Source organism: Kwoniella botswanensis, chromosome 1, assembly GCF_036426115.1.
Source record: "Kwoniella botswanensis chromosome 1, complete sequence".
NCBI classification, from domain to species: Eukaryota; Fungi; Basidiomycota; class Tremellomycetes; order Tremellales; family Cryptococcaceae; genus Kwoniella; species Kwoniella botswanensis.
In genome coordinates, this window is record NC_088599.1 from 13,819,493 (window position 1) to 13,843,550 (window position 24,058).

Below are 24,058 nucleotides of genomic sequence, written 5' to 3' on the forward strand. Positions count from 1 at the left end.
CTCTATCTCTTTCTTCAGCGATCAGATTGGCTTGAGCAAGATCACCGCCGGCGTGAGATCAAGAGCAGCATACAAAGATGAGAATCAGACCAAGACCAAGATACAACGAATAGATACGTTGATCTTACTACATAGTGGACCGAAAAGAACGTCCAAGGCTCCGAGGAATCAAGGATCAAGGATTGGTAACCAAGAATCCATCCAAAGCTCCCCGACCGTATAGCCCGAAGCTGTACAGCCCCTTATCCCCTATACACAGTGATACTCGTACCTTATCTTCACACACGTATCATCCCCATCCCGCATTGTTTTGTTGAATGAGACGGTCTATAAATATAGATATATGCTAGCCCGTTCTTCTCCTTTCTTTCGCCTGATTCGCTGTCTCTGTCTTCTTACGATTAGTCAGTGTATCATGGGATGATTGCTTCTGATATAGAGGGGAACGAAAAGAAGAAGATATCAGAATAGGTAGGTGATCGAGAGATTAGATCAGGGCTTGACACAGGATGATCGAGATTCGGGTGCAACTATGGTTAATGGTTAGATAAAAACAGCTTCCGAACCATCTGTCATCCAAGACACGCGTATCACGCATGGGTCTACCTGACATTCCACAAGCTTACGTTTTATATGCATGGACATGAACACAGAGACCAAACCAAACCAAACCAATTGTCGAAATACTAGCTATGTAAATGACCAGCTAGGAGGAAAGATGGTGTGGAATTAAACTCATATAACCAAATGTAACACAGTGGATGAAACAATTCCTTTAAAATCAGAAGAGTAACGCGAACACCTCGAATCACATAGTACACAAACTTATCCCATTTCATCTATGTTCTCATGACGATATCACCATATCGTTGAAGAATTTGAGTACTCATAAAGTAGAAGGTTGTATGACTTCCTGTACCTCTTCCTGTAATTCCATTCAAACGGCGAGTCAGACGAATTATTCTTGTGTAATCGCAATTGATGGTTGACTGGACTTGAGTTCGACTTCACTCACATTTTCAGCTTCTTTCTTATATTCTTCAACTTCTTTCACCAACTGTTCCTTTTCTTTGGCAGTTTGCTCGCCACCTTGGTGAGGTTGATCTTTGAATCGATGTACAGCCATCATTCCCAATACCGCTTTACGGACTTTATCAAACATATCCCCATGTCAGTCACGCACATTATAAAAGCGAAAGCATTTATGCACATGTGTAGGAATACAACACTCACAAGTTTTCTTGGCGTCGAATCCAGCTTTAACATTAGGTAACAAGTCCACAGCCTTTCCAGCAGGCGAAGTTGGATCTTTGAGTGAAGTATCTTCATCAACCTTCAGCCACTTATGTTCTAGCAATTGCGAAGCAGTCGGTCGATTGGTAGGATCGATGGTTAGACATTTCCTGACGAAATCTCTAGCAGTATCTGATACGCCTGACCAATATTCCGCAGGTTCGAATTTGTAATCTCCATTACAGATCGCTTGCATCTCCTCGTATTGCGATTCGCGGTCGAAGGGTGTGTAGCCGCATAAGAGGAAGTAACTGGTGGAAGAGGGGGACATCCGATCGTGAGCGAAACGAAGGGACAGGGATGGTTGCCACATCATTCGAGACAGACGACAGCGATGAGACAGGTGAGATATAAGGGAGTATATGAAGCTCATAGTACTCACGAGATGACACCGATAGCCCAGATATCTACAGGTTTACCATGTCCAGCTTTCTTGAAGATTTCAGGCTGTATTCAAAGAACTGTCAGTTGTCATAGTAACCTCCTATCATGTTGAACAACCCACAGCCATATAACCGGGTGTCTGTCATTCAGAATATTAAATTAGCTATATCGCACAATTGTAAGGATCTTGTAGTGAAACTTGACACTCGCACCACAAGTCGTAGTCAAAATGGAGAAATTGTCTTCATCCAGAACTTTTGATAGACCGAAATCAGCCAACATGAGATCCGCATCTTCTGCCTTGGATTTGAACAAGATGTTTTCAGGTTTCAAATCTGACACCATCAGAGACCGTTAGCGTATATCATATGGGAGAAAGTGTTTGAGCCAGAGATAGCTCACCTCGATGAACGATTCCTTGATCGTGCAGATACTTCACAGCTGATGTGACTGTCCTTACGATATTGGCCGCGTCTCTGCGTGAATATAGGTGGTCAGCTACACTCCGACATGTATATACAGAGTTCTGAGAGGTGGAATACTGACTTCTCAAAGTAACTACCTCTAGCGCAGATCCTATCAAACAGTTCTCCTCCAGTACATAAGTCGAACACAAGCTATAGGGACAGGTGATCATCGTGTATCAGCTTTTCATGTTGGGTAAGACAGGCAGAAAGCATCATTTGAGACTGTGTAAGTAGGTGCATTGCATGTATACCTGAGCGAAGATGGATAGTGTCGGAGGCGGAACTCACATAGAGGTTATGTGTAGTCTCAAAAAAATCATGCAACTGAACTATATTCTTATGTCCTGCTGAAACCCTCTTCAAGACTGATATCTCATTCCGTACCATATGTTCTCGACCCTACGGGTCCAGCAAAGTATCAGCTCATCATCCGATCTCGATTGAGAGGGAGTGAAAGATGATATGACATCGATCTTGTATGTGTCAAGGTCAACTCACAAGTAAGAATTTCTTGTTGAGGACTTTACATGCGTAGTATTCACCGGTCTATCGGTCATCCCAGCATTCCAAAAGACATCAGCTCAAACCCTCACACGTAGACACGGATACCTTGTACTTGGATGAATCGAAGAGACAGACGGACAGACATACAGTGATATGAACACATTCTTTGACTACTGCGCTGTATACCACAGACAAATAAGTCAGTATATGGTCGTATGGGATGATGGTGAAAATGAACATACTATGTTCCACTATATAAAGACGACAAACGTTAGCTATCCCCACCGAATTATTCCAATTATCCCAAGGGAGAGACCCGGGCCAGCTCACCTTCCTAGTGTCTTACCAGTCTTATACTGGCACGGTACAGTCTGAGGGGGAGCCATGTTGTCTTACTTTGTACGTCGAGAGGAATGCGAATATCAATGAAGACGTGAAGAAGAAAGGAATGTGAGTTGTGCTGGATGGCAGAGCTTAGCTATTTAAGGATTTCCAATTCGAGAGTTGAGAGATTAGATAGAGGCTGATGTCACTCGCTGACCTGAGCCAGGTACGGTATGCTGTGCAATATGTGGATTGAGGGATATATCAAAGAGAAGGTATCAACAAGGTAGCACAGCTGTGAGCCTGGAATGGGATGATGGTTGATGGGATGATCTGTGAATGGGATGCATATGGGATGACTTGTACGCGTGTCAACCATGCTCATATAGCTTACCAACACGTCATAATACCAGATTCAGGTTCACTCGTACTCGTACTTGGCACAGCTTCCAGCAATCGGGTCCAGGAAATTCCGTCGGGGAGGAATTCACGGATTCGGGTTTGATAATTGATATTTCATACAGACATACATGCACTCATATCTCATCTTCATCATCTACAAACTATATTGACCTGACCTTCCACTGCCTCTGACCGTATCTACATATCTCAACAGGAAAATCTCACTCACCTCTTTCTCTTTTATACTTTTACCTTTTTCGCGTCCTTATGAAATGTAACAGTATCAGCGTCAATCGACCAATCCCATACATGATATGAAGACAAGGACATACCGGTTCAGTCACATTATCATTGCCATTGACAGGTTTATTCAAACCGAATTTCTCTGCTCTCTTCCTTTTCTTCTCTTCTTCAATAGCGATCTTTTCTGCCATCTCACTATAGACCCATACCCACGCAGGGTCAAATCAGTTTGAACCCTTCCATCTCGTTTGTCCGATCACTGGGGGAGGGAAGTGAATGAGTGACTTACGGAGTTATTTCCTCTTTCTTACTCTCCACCTTCTTTTCCGCGGGTTTACCAGCACCAGCTACAGCAACAGGGGTAGACTCCTTCTTCTCGGGTAAACCAAATTTGGCAGCCCGTTTAGCCAAGACATCTTGACTGATCCCCAAAGAAGTAGCATCTATCGATCCTGCTTTCTGTTGTGGTTCTTTCTTCTGTGGACCGGCATTGGCATTGGGAAGTTCTTTCTTCGTACTACCATCACCATTTTTAGATGTTGGCGGTTTCTGTGTCTGTTTTGTAGATGTGGCCTTGGGGTTGAAGGGAATGCCAAATCGTTCGGCTCGGGCTTTCATTGCTTTTTGTTCGGGCGTTAGAGTATCTTCTGAAGGTATTTCGTCGGCGCTTTCAGTAGGAGCTGCATTTGAGGTGGGTTGCTATAAGGAAAGTAGCGTTAAATCGTCAACTGTTGATATCTTCGATCGCGCGCTAAGATAACTCACCTCTGTCGTCGAGGTACTTGGAGCTGCAGTCGAAGTTTGAGGTGCAGATGATGGCACAGGCGCAGTAATATCTGGGTCGACCTGATGACCGAGATATTATCAGCATGAGTGACAATCATCAGTCTCTCGAAAGGGGGTGATGTCACGCACGAGTTCTTCACTCGGTTCCTCATCCAAGCTAACGTTGTTATCCAGCAATCTCTTTACTAAATCATCTTTCTTCCCCGTCTGGACTAAGTGATGTTTCGCGAGGAGTTCCTTGAGCTCTGTCACTTTGAGTTTTTGTCTACAGGAAGAAAGAAAGAAAGGTCAGCATCTGATCAGAGCGAAGAGGAGGGAGGAGGGAAAGGAAGATGATATCTACAATTTAGCTTCCATTTTGATGCTTCGTTTTCCGTTCTTTCAGACAGATGTAACTGAATGAGCTTCTGATTTTACTTTTGACGTTATGGCGTGTATGGTCTGAGTCAACCTAGTGAGCTTGGTAATCGACAAGTAGATGAGTGACGTGCATGTCAACATGAACATGAACATTCCAAACTGAGCATACAGTACTTCCAGGACGCGTCTAACCAAAGCAGGGGTTCGCAAACCGGCACACCTAATCAAGCTCACTCACTTCTTATGCGGATAGGCACCTCAAAACTGCATTACGTGATCAATTGCCACCTTCGCCAGCCTACCCTTGCGGTGAGAATATGTCAATATGAGAAAATATTGCCAGCTCATCGTTGTTGTATTTGTTTATCATTATCCTCTCGTCCATCCCTCCTCCACCTTTCAAGTCCACCAACGAACAAAACATCAAGACATCCGCAACCCAATAGAGACTGGCGAGGAGTGGCCTATCTCCATCGTCAGCATCACTCCCCCTCGACAACACTTTCCGCTTCGCACCAATACGCTTGGCATCCCTTCGACTGGTCACTTTACTACAAGTCATCATCGCCATCTCTGACGATGGACGCAGAAATCCAAGCTTCCCTAGAAGCAGTCATAGGTGAGTCATCCCAGCGCTATTCATACTTGCAACCAAGCATTTGTTCATAATCGTTCTATATGCTATAGACTCCAATACTGCATCAGACTCGCCCACATCCAGCAAAACCACTCTTAAAATCAAGCCATCCAAATCTAATCCAAAAGCACCCAAGACTCCTCGTGCGGGTATAGTCCGAAACTCAGCGGCGGATTATCGACGTCGAGAAGCCAACAGACTAGCAGCTGAACGATCTCGATCACGTACTGCCGAAAAATACTCTACGCTCAATCAGACTTTTGCTTTACTCCAGGATGAAAATGAGAAACTCAGATTTCAAATTGCCCAACTGGAAAATAACAATGTGGATGACAACACAAATACAGTTTCGAATGATGTTTTAGTTCCTGATTCTCAACCTCAAAAGCAACAAGAGGAAGAAGAAGGTGATACGTCAAGACAACAAGAACAGGAAGCTCATTCAAATACTATCCTGGCTGCTTTGACAGGTATAACAGGAGTTGAATTTACAGATCCACAGGCGCACGAAGGAGAAGAAGAAGATAATGATCATAGTTGGATACATAATATTGAATCCACTATAGATGCAGAAACGAGTGGTAGATTGGCGGAATTGGCTGTGGTAGCTACTACTGGTACCGGAACTGGACAAGATCAAGAAGGTCATCAAGCTGATATCGAGAGTGGAAACGTAAACATAATTGGATCCGATCAAGTTGGAAAAAGTCAATCATACTTGAGTAATGAGAATGATCAATCACTCGTCTCTTCACCAGTGAACAACCCTGTCATCGCACTAGCAGCAGCCATCAACACTGAGATCGAAAGTATCATTATGGAAGATCTAGCATTGACCAAAGCTGCTATTGCATCAATCGAGAAACAGATAGAGGCTTTAAAGCAAGGTCAGCAACCTTCTTTAGACAATACCGAGGAGATCGATAGATTCCTGCCGGATTCAGCTCTCATCGAAGATGTCAATAAGTTATCTGTCCATTCGACGGAATATGCCCAAGAGAGCGATGCTATACAAAGTAAATTACCTCAATTACATGATGAACTGGTCAAGCTTCGAGACGACAAAGTGAATGAGGAGAAGAAAGTGGTAGATTTGGTAAATGAAGTTAGGAGATTGGATATCTCAGATGAAAGCGAGAAGAATGCTTTGGTAGATGGTCTGAAAGCTTTAGGAGGACTGGTCGAAAGTCTCCTAAGTGATGCGCGAGAAGTAAGTCACTCTATTCCCACTGGATCTAGAGTATGAAAGCTGACAGGCTTTTGTCCGGTGCATTAGGGCGATCTTTCTTATGCTGTTGGATCATACTCTACTCCAGCAATTGCACGACGTCGTAGGGGACGACCTCCCAAGGGTGATATCTCACGAACCTTCTACCAATCGTTCTTGCTCAAACATCCCCTTTCTCCCAAATCTGACAAGACGACAGGAAGCGACGATTCGAAAGGCGGTAGGACTCGTGGGACACGTAAGCCGAGAAGAAGCAGATTGAAGGATTCGACGAAAGATGACGAAGAGAATCCGTCGGAGAATCAAGAGGTGGAAGAGAGATTACGCGCGATTCAAGCTACGCTCCAAGCACAAGATCAAGCTCGAACTCCAACACAGTCTCACTCGGTGGCTCAAGATGGTGAAGAACGCATTACGAAAGAGGGGGCGCAAGATGAAGGAATAACATCTGCAGCTGTTGATCGGGCGGAAGCCTTCATCTTATCTCAATTAGCTTCGCAATCTCAAGACCACGATGGCGAGAATGGAAGTGATAGCGTCAATCATTCAAGCACTTCCTTTGTGGATCTATTACCTGCTCAGGAAGAGTTGGAAAGACAGGTCAACCAACATCGACAAGACCAACAACAACAGTCCACGCAAGAGCTTTCGAATTCGATTGATCCTACTTTGACTCAAACTCACGGGATCAGTGAGAGTGTTTTAGCAAGATTGAAGAAAGGTCCTCCGGGGAGCTGCGATGTTTGTATGAGAACTTCCACGACTGCTTGGAGAAAGTTGGTTTTGGGTGATTTGACGTTAAAGGTCTGTAATGGTGAGTTGGGATTCAATATCCACGATGTGTTATCTTTATATCTGACAACGAGGTAATGGCTGACTGTTTGCCATTCTATATAGCCTGCGGATTATATCATAAACGCTTCGGGGTGATTAGACCACCTGAATTGTGGGATGATGGGAATGTAATCAGACGAAGGAGGGCGGGTCCAAGGAATTCCAGTATCAAAGATTCAGGTGGCGATGATGTTGGTGACAATGAAGGTGAAAGACCGAATAAGAAGGTTAAGATAGGAAATGGTGATGACCAAGTGACCGAAGTTGTATCCAATCTCAACACAGATGGTATGACAAGTGGAATGTTGGATGGGCAGGGTGACGGTCAAATATCGATACCACCAATGATAACGCAACAGGAAGAAGAAGATGGCAGGAGAGCTGAATTCAATGCGGCGATCATGGAAGGTATATCAGCGATCAATGCTGCTGCTGAACGAGAAGGGGATGAAAATGAGGTTTTATTAGATGTGCAAATGGATTGAACGATGGTGTATGTGATATATAAATGGATGACTAGCACGAGAATGCCCGGAAGCATTGTCTGTGTTTGTGTACCGTACCAGATTGTACTCTGAATCATTCACTGACTGGATCGTTGGATCACATTATACCAGTTTCGTGTGAAGTCCACTCGGCTGATCGGCGAGATAACTGTATCTCGAAGCGAGACTTCTCGGAAGACCGAGGATGGTTGTTTAGTTTGCGTCGGAAGCTATGATTTGTCATTCATGGTGATTTGTTTCCGTTCTGATCCATCAAGTGGGGACGCGATAGTCTCAGAGGAAAGCTCCTGCAAGATGGGGTAATTCTTGTTCTTGCCATGCATTTGAGGTAGCCGTTCCATCATCGATTGATTGATTCACCAAACCAAAAGCATTTGCCGAGACCTGCGGTTGAAAAGTGTGAGTGTCACTCGCCGTGCCTGAATACCGAAACCCAAAATCCCATGATGGAATAGGGAAATGGAAAAAAAAAAATCATTCGTGAATTGTTTTTTGATTTAAGCGATGGCGAAATCGATTGCGTGATTGATCCATTACTGCATATACATGTAGCGAAAGCTGACTGATTAGATATTACTCGTACCATATAATTCCAGATAACATGGTCTGATAACGTGGAGTGACTGATCATAATTCCAGATTTTCCATCAATGACGAATGTACATGTATAAGCATGCAAAGAAAAAAAGTTGGTTTGGCGGTGATGGATTGATTGATAAACAGGTTTCTCGCAAAACTCCTCTTGGTGCTTTTGATTCTTTTCATTCCATCATCCATCACGCCATACAAGATACAGTGCTCGGCAGAAAGCCTATACAATACACCACACCCACACCACATATAACAGGTAGTAGACTCACACCTTCGCCACCTCTTCTCCTTACCCACTAAAAGCAAAACAAAGCAAAAGCAAAATGGCCAACTCCCCTCACGGTGGTATATTGAAGGATCTCGTTGCTCGAGATGCCCCTAGACATTCAGAGTTACAGGAGGAAGCTAGAAATTTAGGTGATATCTTCCTTACCGAGGTAAGTTGATTCAATTGTACACCATACTAGAGCAAGGAAGAAAATGTGAATGACTTGGGAGGTGGTATTCGTCTCTTGCCATGGGGCATACAGAGCGAAGATCGAGATTCGCCAGAATTGCCAGAAGGTCATTTCTGATTGCTGATGAATGTTCGTATCGCAGAGGCAATTATGTGATCTCGAATTAATCTTGAACGGTGGTTTCTCTCCTCTTGAAGGATTCATGAATGAGAGAGATTATATCTCGTAAGTCCAGCATCTGAACTACATTCTATCATAATTAGTTGCTTACCCATAATTCATTATCAGCGTCCGAGACACCCTCCGACTCGAACCCGTTCACGGTCAAAGACAAGGAACTCTCTTCCCTATGCCTATCACCCTGGACGTCTCAAAGGAAGATATCGCAAAGTTGAATTTGAAAGAAGGTGCTAGAGTCGCTTTGAGAGATCCTAGAGATGATGCTGCTTTGGCTATTTTGACTGGTGAGTGATTGAAATCTTAATCGAACAAAGCAAAAAGGGATTTGCCGAAAATGATCATACACAAGTGATCGCTTGAAAGATAGCCTGCCAAGCGGCTCAATGAAATCTGGTCATCGTGGATAACTTGCTAATCTAACATAATCTCCTTAGTCTCCGACATCTACACACCTGACAAGCATCTCGAAGCTGAGAACGTCATGGGAGCCGATGATATCGCTCATCCAGCTGTCGCATACTTGCACAACACCGTTAAAGAGTTCTACGTCGGTGGTAAAGTTGACGCTATCGCTGCTCCTACTCACTACGATTACGTTCCTTTGAGATTCACCCCATCCGAACTCCGAGCGCACTTCCACAAATTGGCGTGGAGAAAAGTCGTCGCTTTCCAAACTCGAAACCCCATGCATCGAGCGCACAGAGAGTTGACCGTCAGAGCTGCCCGACAACGACGAGCCAACGTCCTTATTCACCCCGTGGTCGGATTGACCAAGCCTGGAGATGTCGATCATTACACACGTGTGAGAGCCTACCAAGCTCTCATGCCTTCTTACCCCGAGGGAATGGCCCACTTGGCCTTGTTGCCTTTGGCTATGCGAATGGCTGGTCCAAGAGAAGCTGTGTGGCACGCTATTATCAGAAAGAACTTTGGTGCTACTCACTTTGTAAGTTTGGTCTAGTTTTCTCCCTTGTTTTTATCAATCATAACACCTGTGTGGTCTTTCAAAATCGGCACTAACTTGTCTTACTTGTTTCTGATAGATTGTCGGAAGAGACCACGCTGGACCCGGTAAGAACTCTCAAGGCAAAGACTTCTACGGCCCATACGACGCTCAAGAGCTCGTCACTCAATTCAAAGACGAATTATCCATCGAAATGGTTCCTTTCCAAGCTATGACCTACCTTCCTGGTACCGACGAATACCAACCAGTTGATGAAGTACCTAAAGGAACCGTCACTGCTGATATCTCCGGAACCGAACTTAGAAAGAGACTTAGGACCGGTGCTTCCATCCCCGATTGGTTCTCTTACACCGGCGTAGTGAAAGTATTAAGGGATTCATACCCTCCTCGACCTAAGCAGGGTTTCACCATCTTGATCAGTGGATTACACAACTCTGGTAAAGACACTATCGCTAGAGCTTTACAAGTCACTTTACAACAACAGGGTTCTCGATCCGTTTCTTTATTATTGGGAGAAGAGTTAAGGGGCGATTTGGATCCAAAGATAAATCGAGCTATTACACCTGAACAGAAACATATCAACCTCCAAAGAATCGCATTTGTCGCTTCGGAATTGACCAAAGCTGGTGCTGCCGTTATTGCCGCCCCTGTTGCCCCCTATGAAAAATCAAGACAAGCCATTAGGAAAATCGTTAATGGAAACTTCTTCTTGGTTCACGTTGCGACTCCCCTCGAATGGTGTGAGAAAGTAGACAGAAGAGGATTATACAAAAGAGCCAGATCGGGTGAACTCAAAAACTTGACTGGGGTGGATGATATCTACGAACCTCCCACAGACGCAGATTTGGTTTGTGATCTTAGGCATGATACTGTTCCTGAAATCGTTCACTGTGAGTCAAATACATCCATCTCTTACCCTTCAATCCCCTATGCTTCCTGCAATTGAAACAGTTCGCTAATGTACTTGCGGTATTTCACAGCTATCATCATGATTCTCGAAGGTGAAAATCTCATCTAAATTTGATGCCCCAATGGACATTGCTTAGGACAGGAGGACGGATAGATGAATAGATAGATTTCCTCGGACTGATAAAGTTCGGTTGATATCAGGTCTGATGTACAATAATGATTCATTTGCCACTTCTTACTGTGTATCAATTCGGTAGACAGGACTCTCTCATACATGCATCTTGAACATATCACGTTGAACAGTACTTCTAGATGCCTTAATTCCATCTACAGCTCCTTTGGTGCGCGAGGTGAGATACCATTGTAACGTAAAGCCGAACCGTGTTTGTTATCACCTCATATGTCTCCGCTTCAATGATACACCTAGACGGACCAATGCCGCCATTGCTACATTACTCCTAGCAGCAATGCCAGCTCGGTGACCTTGAACGGTAATCCCGCCGCCTCTATTGGGTGTGACTCTCCTATCGGAAAGATTCGGACTGTGTATGTTTCTGATGATTTTCGAATTATCGTCGGTCCATCGGTTTTTACCTTTTTCAAAATAGGGTAAATCGAGCTGCTCGAAGGTGATTTTGGGCGTTTACCGATGAACGCCGATTCTTCCGATGTGTTGTGAATGGGTTGAATGGGATATTCGAAAATAACGTGGTTCCGTTCGAAATCTGGAGACCCGCTCCCCCTACGATCATACCGGATTACACCGGTACATCCACTTTCAATGACGATGGGATCAAGGTTATTTTCGAATTCATCGTGAGAGCAATACCGCTGTGCCGTATACCGTATACCGACCGCATCAGGCTATGTATACATATATAAGAGGACCTGTCCCGATGTGATCTCACACCCCTTCTTCCCAAGCATCTACATCACATCCATCTTGTTTGGATCATATCGAAACATTCTGGTGAGTTGGTTGTTGGTTCGGTTTGAATGACCGGTTACATCTTGATATCCGGGTGGACAGCGGTTTCAGTTGGGATACCATTACCATCCAATCGATCTTGTGACATTTGACGGAGAGGATGTCGTCGTGCGACCTGCATCTCAGCCTTCCTTTCTACCTTTCATCTCACTTTCTCATCCTACTTCCAAGTACAGCAGCTAACGCATCCTTACTTTCCACATATGCGCAGTTGAATACACTACAATTGCAACTACCATCGCCTTATCCACCTACCTGTTCATAACAGTCAATATCCACAATGGTTCACGGAAGACACGGACATGATGATTTCGAGGGAAATCAATTCCTCGGTAAAGAGTTGAAATACTTCTCTCAAGCTGGTTTCGATCTGGATAGAATTCACATCAAGGTGAGTACCCTGTCTCTGCTTGCACAATCAATCCCCATGTGTCCATTTGTAGTCAGATGCTAATGTGATTTTGGCCTATTTCAGCGAAACGCTCCCATCGCTTCTCTTTACGAAGATGCCATCCTCAACGAAGGTGCCGTTATCTCATCAAGTGGTGCTTTGATCAACTTCTCTGGAAAGAAGACTGGTAGATCCCCCAAGGACAAGCGAATCGTGTACGAGGAGACTAGTAAAGACGATGTATGGTGGGGTCCTGTAAATATCAAGATGGAGTGAGTCAACCTTGGCATCCTACCAATTCTCATCGGCATATTACTGACGTAATCCACACTGTTCCAACAGCGAACACACCTTCGAAATCAACCGAGAACGAGCTATCGATTACCTCAACACACGAGAGAACGTATACGTATTTGATGGATTTGCCGGATGGGATCCCAAATACCGAATCAAAGTGCGAGTCATCGCTTCTCGAGCTTACCACGCCTTGTTCATGCACAACATGTTGATCCGACCTACTCCTGAAGAATTAGAAAACTTTGGTGAACCGGATTTCATAATTTATAATGCTGGTCAATTCCCTGCCAATCGATTCACCACTGGTATGACTTCCACCACCTCTGTCGAAGTCAACTTCAAGAGAATGGAAATGGTCATCCTCGGTACTGAATACGCCGGTGAGATGAAGAAAGGTATTTTCTCAGTTATGCATTACCTCCAACCTGTCAAATTCGGTCAATTGTCTCTCCATTCCTCAGCAAACCAGGCTAAAGGCGATAACGGCGATGTCACCCTTTTCTTCGGTCTGTCCGGTACTGGTAAAACCACCCTCTCAGCCGACCCCAACCGTCTTTTGATCGGTGATGACGAACACGTCTGGTCTGATACTGGTGTCTTCAACATCGAAGGTGGTTGTTACGCCAAGACCATCAACCTTTCTGCTGAAAAGGTGAGTTATATCTTTCGATCACACCCAAGCAATCTGGGCAGTACTGATGAACTGCGTCGCACATAGGAACCCGAGATCTTCAACGCCATCAAATTCGGTTCCATCCTTGAAAACGTAGTCTACAACCCTGCCGACCGAAAGCCAGATTACGATGATGTCTCCATCACCGAGAACACTCGATGTGCCTACCCTATCGAATACATCCCTAACGCCAAGATTCCATGTATCGCCGAGAGACAACCCTCCAACATCATCATGTTGACATGTGACGCTTTCGGTGTATTACCTCCCGTATCTCGATTGACTCCTGAACAAGCTCAATACCACTTCGTTGCTGGATACACCTCCAAGACACCTGGTACGGAGGATGGTATTGTCGAACCTTCACCAACCTTCTCAACATGTTACGGACAACCATTCATCATCTTACACCCTGGACGATACGCCAGGATGTTGGCTGAGCGAATGGAGAAGAATAAGGTGGACTGTTGGTTGATCAACACCGGTTGGACAGGTGGTAAATTCGGTACCGGAAAGAGATGCCCATTGAAGTACACTCGAGCTATAGTCGATGCTATCCACAATGGAACACTCGCCAAAGCCGAATTTGAAAACTTCCCTGTATTCAACCTTTCCATCCCCAAGACTGTCGAGGGTGTCCCCAGCGAGATTCTCGACCCAGCGAAAGTATGGCCATCTAAAGATGCCTTCAACGCTGAGATCCAGAAATTAGGTGGAATGTTCCAAAAGGCTTTCGCCAAATACGAGGATGCCATCACAGCAGATGTTAAAGCTGCTGGTCCAATCCTTTAAATTTTGTGATCACTCGTTAGCAGTTTGGTTTCGATCTTATGTAACAGTATATATACGTCTCGTGTTATTTCTTTTGGACTCTTTGTAGCTTGACTCTATTGTCATACCATACCCAAGCATGTATTTTAATTGCGCATCGCATATGCATGCAGGATCGAACATACCACTACGCTAATGAAAGGGCAAACCATCGACCTGAGATTTGATTTGGGTTGAGCGATTTGTTTGGTTCCGTTTGATCACATGTCACCCAGGCACGATACCGAAATAACCACTAGACTTGAGGTGATTTTTCTGGTTGGTCGCGATGCGGACCACAGTTTAACTGTTCGAAGTGCGCATGTATACTGCGCTCAATTACTCGTTTCCGTGAATCAGACAGGGAAACTCTCCAAAATATATGTTGCTGATCTCGATCAGATCATGAGATACAGACACGTGAAGATCAATCGACATAGGTGGCTTTCATTGATTAAATCGTGACGTTTCATCGTTTCATCGCCCACAAATCAAATACTTCCAGTTAGACTATGAGCGATTTTGAACACCGACCAGTATCGTATGGCAACTTATACGATCTTACAAGGTACGGCACAGTGTACTCAAATGTGGGGGAATGGCTTTGTTTGGTTCCATTGTCATATACCGATGTAAAGTCGCTCATTCGATCACATCACTCACTCCCGTATCAGAAGTACGCCATTTCCCTGTTTTCGAGTTTGTCATCATCTCACCAGCGATTTTTTCTACCTACGCCATTCCATCAAATTCAATAGATCAACATGATCTAATGTATTTTATTTCGAACAGACTCAGCCAGCTCAGATGAAGATGTGATATATGCGAACATTGGCAATTGACAATTGACAATATCTCATGAGAGATTTTGATCTCATTGTTCTGAAGGAGGAATTATCATATTCGATTCGTCAAAGACAGTTTCATATCTCGATGACCTCTCGGGATATAGATATCACTCGAGTCAGTGAATTGTGATTTCTGCTGTCAAAATGCGCTCAGAGGAAAATCGCTCATGGTCACGAAAGAGTTAAAACAAATTCGCAGCACCCTCCTGCTGTCCGACCATTTCAAGCCACTAGCATAACACTTGGATTCACACCGAATTTCACTCACGAAAATGAGTATATAAAGCTCACCTCGTACTGATTATGTCCCTCTTTCCCAATCCTATTATCCTCTTTTCCTCCTATCGCCCTCGATGACCATTCCTTTGCCTGACACTTTATCTCTACCAAATCCTTCCTGGACCAACATGACAGACGATATCGAACGTGATGGTGGAGTGGACAGGAAGTCCTTCGACTCTCATCCTCATCATGTATCACCAGTTTTGATGAAAAGTATTACCATCCAGGATGCTACTCATGATAATGCTCTGCATCTCGAGCGGATGAAAAGGGCTACCCACTCGAGGAGGGATAGCGCAAGTAGGATCGTTGAGGAGTTCAGGTAAGTAGTACATTGTATCTTCTATCTGATACTAGTACGACATAGCATGTATGACGCTCACTTGTCATGGTGGACGTTTTCCTGTATAGGACTCTGTCGATTGACGTATCCAATACCCAACAACGACATATTGCCGTCACCCCTCAGAAAGGTGCTGCTAAGGATATAGCGGAATTGGAATGGCATAAATACTCTGTCGACGATATCCTCCAGAGATTAAGTAGTAATGCCAAATTAGGTTTGGAGAACGAACAAGTCAAAAGAAAGTTCGGTCAATATGGAGCCAACGAAGTTAGTCCACCGAAGAACAATATTTTCCTCAAGTATGTACAAACTATATATTTCTCTTCGCACGAGAGGGGACCTGACCTGAACATGAATTGATGCTATAGATGGGTTGGCTACGTTCTTGGTGGATTCGGCAGTTTGTTGTTGATAGCTTCAATACTCTGTTTCATAGCATGGTAAGCGCATTTGCTTCTTTCTCCACACTTGATCTCCAGGGCTAACTAACCTGTATTTTGGTTGTCTGGTATAGGAAACCCCTCGGGGAACCTAATCCTGCTGCTGCGAATCTTGCTTTGGCTGTAGTTCTGCTCATCGTCATCGTCATCCAGACGGCTTTCGTGAGTGCCCATGCAGTCTAATTTGCAAGATTCACTGGTCCAGAATAACCTACTGATCTCAGTGTTTTGCTTGACAATCATAGAATGCATGGCAAGGTCAGTACATCAACCATTGATCCTGCTTATGGTTCTTCTTCCAAGGCTGACTGTTGTTTCTTGACTCTTAGACTTCTCGACCAACCGAGTCATGGCGTCCATCTCCGGCCTCTTACCCTCCGCTGTACTCGTCCTTCGTGATGCTCGCCAAATACAATTACCCGCCAAAGAACTCGTCCCGGGAGACATCATCTATGTTTCCCTTGGTAACAAGCTTCCAGCAGATATACGGTTTATCGATGTTTCTTCTGATCTCAAGATGGATCGAAGTGTGCTCACTGGCGAGTCTGAGCCTATTCAAGGGACAGTGGATATGACAGACGACAATCTGCTGGAAACGAAGAATATCGGTTTGCAAGGTACGCTATGTGTTAGCGGGTCAGCTATCGGTAAGTTTCCTTCCCTTAATCCCTTATCCAGGCATATAAGATATTTACATTTTGACGTTGGGTATTCGGTAGGTGTGGTGATCCAAACGGGGAATCTTACGGTATTCGGTCGAATTGCCAAACTGTCCACATCCGGTGCACCCTCTCTTACCACCTTGCAGAGAGAGATCCTTCGATTCGTAATCATCATCGCCGCTTGTGCCATCACCATCGCCTTATTGGTGATTATCCTCTGGGCAGCATGGCTAAACAAACAGCATAAAGGATTCATCACCGTTCCAGTACTCATCATCGATGTCGTGGCAGTCATGGTGGCCTTCATCCCCGAGGGTCTACCAGCAAGTGTCACTGTCTCTCTAGCTGTCATTGCGAACACCCTGGTGAAGAACAAGGTACTTTGTAAATCACTTATGACGGTCGAGACGCTCGGTGCAGTCAACATACTGTGCTCGGACAAGACTGGGACTCTAACGGAAAACAAGATGACCGTAACGAGTTTGTCTGTATTGGACGATGAGATGGATTTGACCCAGGCAAGAGATAGAATGGTTGTTGGGAAAGATAATGGAAAGACGATCGAGCAGATGGCTGCTGTGATGGGAGTCTGTAATGCCGCGACGTTTGATGAAAGTAAGATGGATCAGCCGGTATCTCTCAGGAAGGTCAATGGAGATGCTACAGGTGAAGCCAGTCTTACTCACCTTCTTGCAGAGGGTATGTTTTATAGCTAACAAGCAATATGTACTCCAGATTCTGCTATTCTCCGAGCTGCAGAGACCTTGAGACCAGTCAAAGACTCCAACAGCGAATGGTCGGAAGTATTCAAGGTGAATTTCAACTCGAAAACCAAATACATGCTCAAGGTGAGTTGATCTGCTACCATGGCAGATTATATGCCTTAGACACTACTGACGTCGTCTGTTGTCAGCTCTGTCGGCGGGCATCTGCCAAATCACCTTTGTTCCCAGCTCCATGTGACATGTACGACGAGTTCGGCCCTCAAGATCTCATGCTCATGTGTAAAGGGGCACCCGATGTTCTGCTTAAACGTTGCGCATACATCAACGATCCATCTGGAGGTCCTGCTCTCCCTCTCACGCAAAGCAATATCGAGCGATTAACTGCAGTACAAGAAAAATGGTCATCAAAAGGCCAACGTGTCCTCCTACTTGCCAAACGGATGATACCCCATTCGCTCATACCCGATGGAATGGCTTTCGACCAACCTGAATTTGGTGATCTCGTCAATATCAAATTGAATCAGCAACTTACCATTATTGGATTGGTAGGATTGGTGGATCCTCCCCGAGCTGAGATTCCGGAGACAGTCCGCATAATGCGAGGCGCAGGTATACGGTTCTTCATGGTGACCGGTGATTTCGCTCTTACCGCCGTTGCCATTGCCGAACAATGTGGAATCATATCTTCTTCGAAGACATTACATCATGTTCAAGATCTACCAAGAGACACACCCTTAGACCAAGTCTTACAATTCGATAAGCAAGATATGGAATTGGGTACAGGTGGACTGCCAGGTTTAGTGTTGAGCGGGAACGATTTGATGGAGATGTCGGATTCTCAATGGGAACAAGCCTGTCAATATACAGAGATCGTCTTTGCTCGTACCACCCCTGAACAGAAATTACGAATTGTCAAAGAATTTCAAGCGAGAGGGAACGTTGTAGGGATGACAGGTGATGGAGTGAATGATGCTCCCTCCCTCAAGGCTGCTAATGTCGGTATAGCGATGGGAGGTGGATCGGACGTCGCCATGGAAGCTTCTGATTTGGTCTTGTTGGAGAACTTCTCGTCGATCGTAGTAGCGGTGGAATATGGGAGATTGGTTTTTGATAATCTGAAAAAGGTGAATAGTACATACATATGACCTGAGCTTCTTATTTGACTGTGACTCTAAATATTTCCTCTCCATTCCCCGATCATGTGTTCTTTGTAATAAAACAGTCAACGAGTGCTGACTTCACTGCCTAATTCAGACATGCCTATACCTCCTCCCAGCCGGTTCATTCTCCGAGCTGATGCCTATCCTCCTCAATGTCCTCTTCGGTCTCCCTCAAATCCTATCAAGTCTACAAATGATCATCATCTGCGTCGTCACTGACGTCTTACCAGCCATATCAATGTGTTTTGAAAAGCCCGAAGCGGGACTCTTGACGAGACCACCGAGGAATACCAAAAAGGACAAATTGGTGAATTGGAAATTCCTCTTGCACGCTTATGGGTTTTTGGGGCTGTTAGAAAGTCTTTCTGCGATGAGTATGGCTTTTTGGTGGTTGGAGAAACAAGGGTACAAGTTTAGTGATTTGCGAGTGGCGTCTCATTCGTATCTCCCGGGTTGGAGTCGTGGGCCACGAATACTGACGATTTTGTTTCGTTGCAGAGTCCTCGCATACGGTGGTCTTCCGCCGCAGTATGATCCTGACGCCTACAATGAAGCGATCAACAAAGCTCAATCAATGTGAGAGAAAAAGCACTCCTCAATTCATGCTGTATCAAGTAGTATTTCGATGATGATTTGATTTTCCCCTTGTTTTAGCTACTTCTTCACATTGGTCGGCATGCAATTCGGAAACCTCCTCGCCACACGAACGAGGAGATTGAGTATTCTCCAATCGAACCCCTTCAAATGGTCTGACGAAACTCAGAGAAATTACTGGATCATCCCTTCTATGATCGTCTCAATCTGTTTCTTATTCTTTTTCAGCTATGTGCCGTTCTTCCAGAATACCTTTTTGACCAGAGTGAGTACCGTACAGCAAGAAAAGTGAGCAAACTTGGGTGTTGATGGTTTGCTTCGTATGATAGGGTGTTCCTGTCGAACATATCTTTATTCCATTCACATTCGCCTTAGGTTTATTGTTGTTAGATGAACTCAGGAAGTACTTTGTCAGGAGGTACTCGAAAGGTATCTTGGCAAAGATAGCTTGGTAGATCCGATCGAAATAACGTAACTGATAATGGATCGACCATCCATTTTGCACCCCTTCCCTTTTTGCTCAACAACACTATATGCATGACGTACTCCATCCCAACGTAGTACCTTTCAAATCACATACTGGACTATTCAGTATAGACAAGTATACGTAGACGTATGTACACATCTGATAGAGTCCTACTAAATGCACAATGTTTGCTCGTCCGCTTTACCGTCTGGCGGTTGATGTCCTATCTCCTATAACATATCCTACACTTACTATTCCTATGGAGGCTGGGTAGCTTGTCTATAATCAGGTTGTAATGTTACCTGCACCCGACATCCTTCCTCATCAGGTATATAAAGTCCCAGATCCTGTTCTCTGCCTTCGACTTGATAGTGTCTGTTCTGAACACAGTAAGAGATCTCCCATTCCGGCTTATTTGCCACTTTGAGCAATTTGCCACCGAAAACATCAACTCTTGAGGTCCCAGCGCAACTCAGGATGAGATCCATTCGATCGATTGTCAATTGATGCCTTTATTCTCATCTCTCATTTTCCATACATAGAAAGACATATACTATCACCATCACCATGCCAGTCATTGCATCTTCTATCCGACTCGGTCTTGCCCCTCGATCTCTCAGTTACAGATCACTATCCACCTTCTCTCCCTCACTAGCAGCAGCAGCGTCCTCTCCCGCTCCAACTACCAGTCGATACGTTAGAAAGACAGCTGTACCTATCAAACCATCATCAGCCAAAGCTACCTCAAGTACCAGTACCAGCAAAACATCCAAATTCAACCCTACCCCTACACCAACCCCCCCATCACAATCGGCGAATTCAGAGATATACGATGATTTCCCTGATGATTTCCCTCTACCTTCCAATGAACCTATAATAGATGATTATTCTCATTTGGCCCCTTCTCCCACCAAAGCAACTCCTACCGCTTCACCACCTCTGACGAACCTTCCAGGAGACAATTACACGCCTTTACCCTCTGCTGGAGGGATAACGGGTGAAGCTCCAGTGGGAGAGGGGAACGACTGGTCGTCTTCTTTTGCGGGATTGAGCGAACGTCCGTTCCCTAAAGAGGTTGCTAATGAGTTGTTGAGGGAGTTGAGACCTGAAGATGTCGAGATCAAACCTGGTGAGTTAAACCACAAGTCATGCGCGTAATGCTATCGCAATATCCATTCCCATCAACCATACTCGTCATGCTCGTAATCTGACCCACAGGTGAAATCGGTGCTAACGCTTATTTAATTGGTTGAATAGACGGTCTGCTCTATCTCCCCGAAATAAAATACCGACGTACACTGAACGCAGCGTTCGGTCCAGGAGGATGGGGTCTGGCACCTAGGGGAGAAACCAATGTTGGACCTAGGATAGTCAGTAGGGAATGGGGATTGGTATGTTTAGGAAGGTGAGTAGCAGGTGTCCTCATACCATTATCTTTCAGGATTTCTCCTATGGACATATGTTGATAGATTTTTGGTTGTCCCTCCCAGACTCGTATCGATAGCTAGAGGTGAACAGGAATACTTTGATCCATCGGGTATACCCACTGCTACAGAGGCATGTAAGAGTAATGCTCTGATGAGGTGCTGTAAGGATCTGGGTATAGCAAGTGAATTATGGTGAGTGATCTCATCAATGATACGTTACATCTTCCTTCTCCTCATGACTCCCATCTCCAACCCCACCTGCATCTGCATATCCTCAAGGCCTAGGAGACTAACATTTTTGTCACCTCGCGTCTCATAGGGATCCAAGCTTCATTAGAGAATTCAAAGCGAAGTATTGTAAAGAAGTGTATGTCGAACATGCAACTACTAAGAAGAAGTAAGTGGAATAGTCATGCATCGTCACTTAACACTTTCATGCTGATGTAACTTTATCGTGATTCACAGGAAGAAGCTATGGAGAAAGACTAAGGGACCCAAATTCGAGTACCCATGGAGGGAAGGTGCATAGAATTATGCGGTTAATGCTCAGGGTACCGATTCTCAGAATTATAGCTAGATGTAAAATATACAATACATGTAAAATTACTAGATTTTCTGTACAACAGATATATGCTCTTCTCCTATTGCCTATGCCGAATCACTCTTCAATCGCCCAATTCTCCTTCGGAGCCTGTTAAGTTGTTCAACAAAGCTGTTCTATTGCTCAGGATGACCGAAGAGCGAGATCTTTCAGATTGATCGTTTGACATTTTCCAGTAATTGCCTGTCATATGAACCGACAAACACAAGTTTTTCTGGGTTCTAAATCAGATCCCATCTATACTGATATCTATATCCCTTTGACCTCCTGCTTCAATTTAGCTAATTCCTTCTCCTGCGCTATCAGTCTTTCTCTGCGATAACAAGTTGACGAAACGAATCAGCGGATATTTCCTTATCGTTCTATACATGTATCACGTATTGAATGACATAGCGGACCGAATGCAGAATTGGATGATCTGTGGTGTATGGTATATCTGACATGACAACCCTCACTCACCTCCACTTATCCATCTGATCAACAATCTTCCTCCTCGCCTCAGCCAACTTGTTATATTCTGCTCTTTCCATCTCCAACGAAAATTCGAGTGGTACGTCCGCCGATCCCAATTCTCCTCCTACCAATCCATTTTGTGCACCTGCACCCGCACCGATGACAGATGGGGTGGGTGATTGGAATTCCGTGTTGGCTCTTGATCCCAATACGCTCTGTCTACCATTCTTCTTTGACTTCTTCTGACCGGTAGACCCGGAATCATATTCGTCCCTTTGAGTTTTAGCTCTTCTATTGATTTTTGGCAAACTCTTAGGAGGATGTTCATTAAGTATATCCAAGAAGTTTTTAGGTGGATCGGAGAATACAATCTCATCGTATTGCCATGAATGAACAGGTAAGATAGCTGTCATAGCTGCTGTTTGCTGTTGTTGAAGATCTTGTTGAACTATTATCTCGTCATTTACTGGGTATATTTGTTCTGATGTTTGAGTGGGTTCTAAGACTATCGATCCTTCACCTTGCTTGACTGAGTTTGACGATTCACCAATAGGTGCAGGCGTTACGATTATTTCTTCCTTCACTTCCTCTTGGTCATCCTCCTTCTTCTCCGGCGGTACAGGCGTAGCAGCTGGTGTAGGTTCCTGTATTGGCTCAGGCGCAGGAGTATTGACCACAGAAGTGTTGGCGGTACCTGTACCTGTAGCTACTCCACCTTCTGTAGGAGGTGCGACTAATCCCTCGATAGGTAATCCCCAATGATGTAGTTTGATAGGATGATTGAGGGTTAATGGTTTCTCGGATGATTCGGGGATAAATTGGACACGAATTTGAACGACGAACTCTCCCCAACCTGTTTCGGTCACTTTGAAAGGTGGTTTGTCGAATGCTAATTCAGGATTATCAGCAAAAGGCGGGTCGAATGTCAAGTCAATGCTCAGCCTGAGGTTGCATTGAGCTTGTTGAGGTGATTGCTGACAGTCAACTCACCTCGATTGGGTTGAGGATAAGTATCATGTAATTTGAATGTGACTTTCTTGATCAGATAACTCAAATCATCCTCTCCTCCAGGTAAGTAATCTATATCATCCTTTTCTATCTCTCCTGAAGGTAATTTGTTGGGTGGTGGGGAAGTAGCCGAAGTGAGAAATACTGTCCAGCGGTGTGTGTCTGTATCATGGTTCAGATATCAGCTTCGATTGTCGCGAAGTCCACCTATGGTGACTATAGGGAGATGAATTGTATAGTGTGTATCGTAAGTAGGCACACGGTTTCATACTCACGCCCTGATGGTGCTGTCGCCTTCTCTTCGTCCGTCAATAACCTCGCATGAGAACCGTATATGATCGGTCGGTGAACTTGGATGCCCTAAACAAGGAGGTACGGAGGTGTGAGCTTTGTTTTGAGACAGACGAAACGAATGCCAGCTCACCTTTATCCTCTCTGACGATGACATGGTTGTTTGTCCAAACCGATGTGGTGATGCAAAACTGAGATTGAAGAATCGAAGAATAGTAAAGTAGAAAGTAGCAGTTGGAGATTGACTTGCCAGAACAACAATGACACTCGGTTATCAGATTACACGATGGGATTCCGTTGTGGATGACCTGTATTGCCACATCATGATCAACATAACCAGTATTTGATGGGAAATGACGTTTTGGCATTTTAGCACTAAACCGGTTAACCGCACCGTAGGCTAGCAAGAGATGCAGTTCCCTGAAATAACAACCTCATCACAGTGTCATGTTATCTCACTTCTTCTATATATACATACCCGTCACTGTCACTTCCCCATATCCATCTGATCAACAGTCCAACACTA

General features: G+C 44.7%; 8 protein-coding genes across 8 annotated transcripts; 5 read left to right on the forward strand and 3 right to left on the reverse strand.

Annotated features, from left to right (window-relative positions):
* Positions 1 to 958: 958 nt before the first annotated feature.
* On the reverse strand, positions 959 to 3,034 carry L199_005219 (uncharacterized protein; the record flags this gene model as incomplete). Its single annotated transcript, XM_064890932.1, has 11 exons — positions 959 to 1,149; positions 1,234 to 1,544; positions 1,676 to 1,740; positions 1,799 to 1,816; positions 1,888 to 2,012; positions 2,080 to 2,153; positions 2,224 to 2,294; positions 2,433 to 2,543; positions 2,643 to 2,690; positions 2,796 to 2,826; positions 2,979 to 3,034. The coding sequence occupies 11 exons, from the start codon at positions 3,032 to 3,034 to the stop codon at positions 959 to 961; spliced, it is 1,101 nt and encodes a 366-aa protein (XP_064747004.1).
* Positions 3,035 to 3,614: 580 nt separating this feature from the next.
* On the reverse strand, positions 3,615 to 4,760 carry L199_005220 (uncharacterized protein; the record flags this gene model as incomplete). The annotated part of the gene is made up of 6 exons (XM_064890933.1): positions 3,615 to 3,638; positions 3,707 to 3,812; positions 3,907 to 4,316; positions 4,383 to 4,463; positions 4,533 to 4,668; positions 4,747 to 4,760. The coding sequence occupies 6 exons, from the start codon at positions 4,758 to 4,760 to the stop codon at positions 3,615 to 3,617; spliced, it is 771 nt and encodes a 256-aa protein (XP_064747005.1).
* Positions 4,761 to 5,342: 582 nt separating this feature from the next.
* L199_005221 (uncharacterized protein) lies at positions 5,343 to 7,947 on the forward strand (the record flags this gene model as incomplete). Its single annotated transcript, XM_064890934.1, has 4 exons — positions 5,343 to 5,382; positions 5,451 to 6,610; positions 6,677 to 7,442; positions 7,526 to 7,947. The coding sequence occupies 4 exons, from the start codon at positions 5,343 to 5,345 to the stop codon at positions 7,945 to 7,947; spliced, it is 2,388 nt and encodes a 795-aa protein (XP_064747006.1).
* A 935-nt stretch (positions 7,948 to 8,882) lies between these two features.
* On the forward strand, positions 8,883 to 11,179 carry L199_005222 (sulfate adenylyltransferase; the record flags this gene model as incomplete). The annotated part of the gene is made up of 6 exons (XM_064890935.1): positions 8,883 to 8,996; positions 9,160 to 9,242; positions 9,306 to 9,481; positions 9,632 to 10,143; positions 10,241 to 11,051; positions 11,142 to 11,179. 6 exons carry the CDS (start codon positions 8,883 to 8,885, stop codon positions 11,177 to 11,179), a joined length of 1,734 nt encoding a protein of 577 aa, XP_064747007.1.
* Positions 11,180 to 12,338: 1,159 nt separating this feature from the next.
* Positions 12,339 to 14,211, forward strand: L199_005223 (phosphoenolpyruvate carboxykinase (ATP); the record flags this gene model as incomplete). Its single annotated transcript, XM_064890936.1, has 4 exons — positions 12,339 to 12,449; positions 12,534 to 12,721; positions 12,792 to 13,398; positions 13,465 to 14,211. 4 exons carry the CDS (start codon positions 12,339 to 12,341, stop codon positions 14,209 to 14,211), a joined length of 1,653 nt encoding a protein of 550 aa, XP_064747008.1.
* Positions 14,212 to 15,484: 1,273 nt separating this feature from the next.
* Positions 15,485 to 19,741, forward strand: L199_005224 (uncharacterized protein; the record flags this gene model as incomplete). Its single annotated transcript, XM_064890937.1, has 13 exons — positions 15,485 to 15,681; positions 15,771 to 16,004; positions 16,074 to 16,145; positions 16,220 to 16,307; positions 16,391 to 16,403; positions 16,475 to 16,792; positions 16,865 to 17,473; positions 17,543 to 17,655; positions 17,721 to 18,656; positions 18,787 to 19,115; positions 19,191 to 19,268; positions 19,347 to 19,551; positions 19,616 to 19,741. The coding sequence occupies 13 exons, from the start codon at positions 15,485 to 15,487 to the stop codon at positions 19,739 to 19,741; spliced, it is 3,318 nt and encodes a 1,105-aa protein (XP_064747009.1).
* A 578-nt stretch (positions 19,742 to 20,319) lies between these two features.
* On the forward strand, positions 20,320 to 21,708 carry L199_005225 (uncharacterized protein; the record flags this gene model as incomplete). Its single annotated transcript, XM_064890938.1, has 5 exons — positions 20,320 to 20,881; positions 21,010 to 21,157; positions 21,243 to 21,371; positions 21,499 to 21,576; positions 21,645 to 21,708. 5 exons carry the CDS (start codon positions 20,320 to 20,322, stop codon positions 21,706 to 21,708), a joined length of 981 nt encoding a protein of 326 aa, XP_064747010.1.
* A 321-nt stretch (positions 21,709 to 22,029) lies between these two features.
* Positions 22,030 to 23,689, reverse strand: L199_005226 (uncharacterized protein; the record flags this gene model as incomplete). The annotated part of the gene is made up of 5 exons (XM_064890939.1): positions 22,030 to 22,093; positions 22,240 to 23,122; positions 23,224 to 23,403; positions 23,517 to 23,601; positions 23,666 to 23,689. 5 exons carry the CDS (start codon positions 23,687 to 23,689, stop codon positions 22,030 to 22,032), a joined length of 1,236 nt encoding a protein of 411 aa, XP_064747011.1.
* Positions 23,690 to 24,058: the final 369 nt, after the last annotated feature.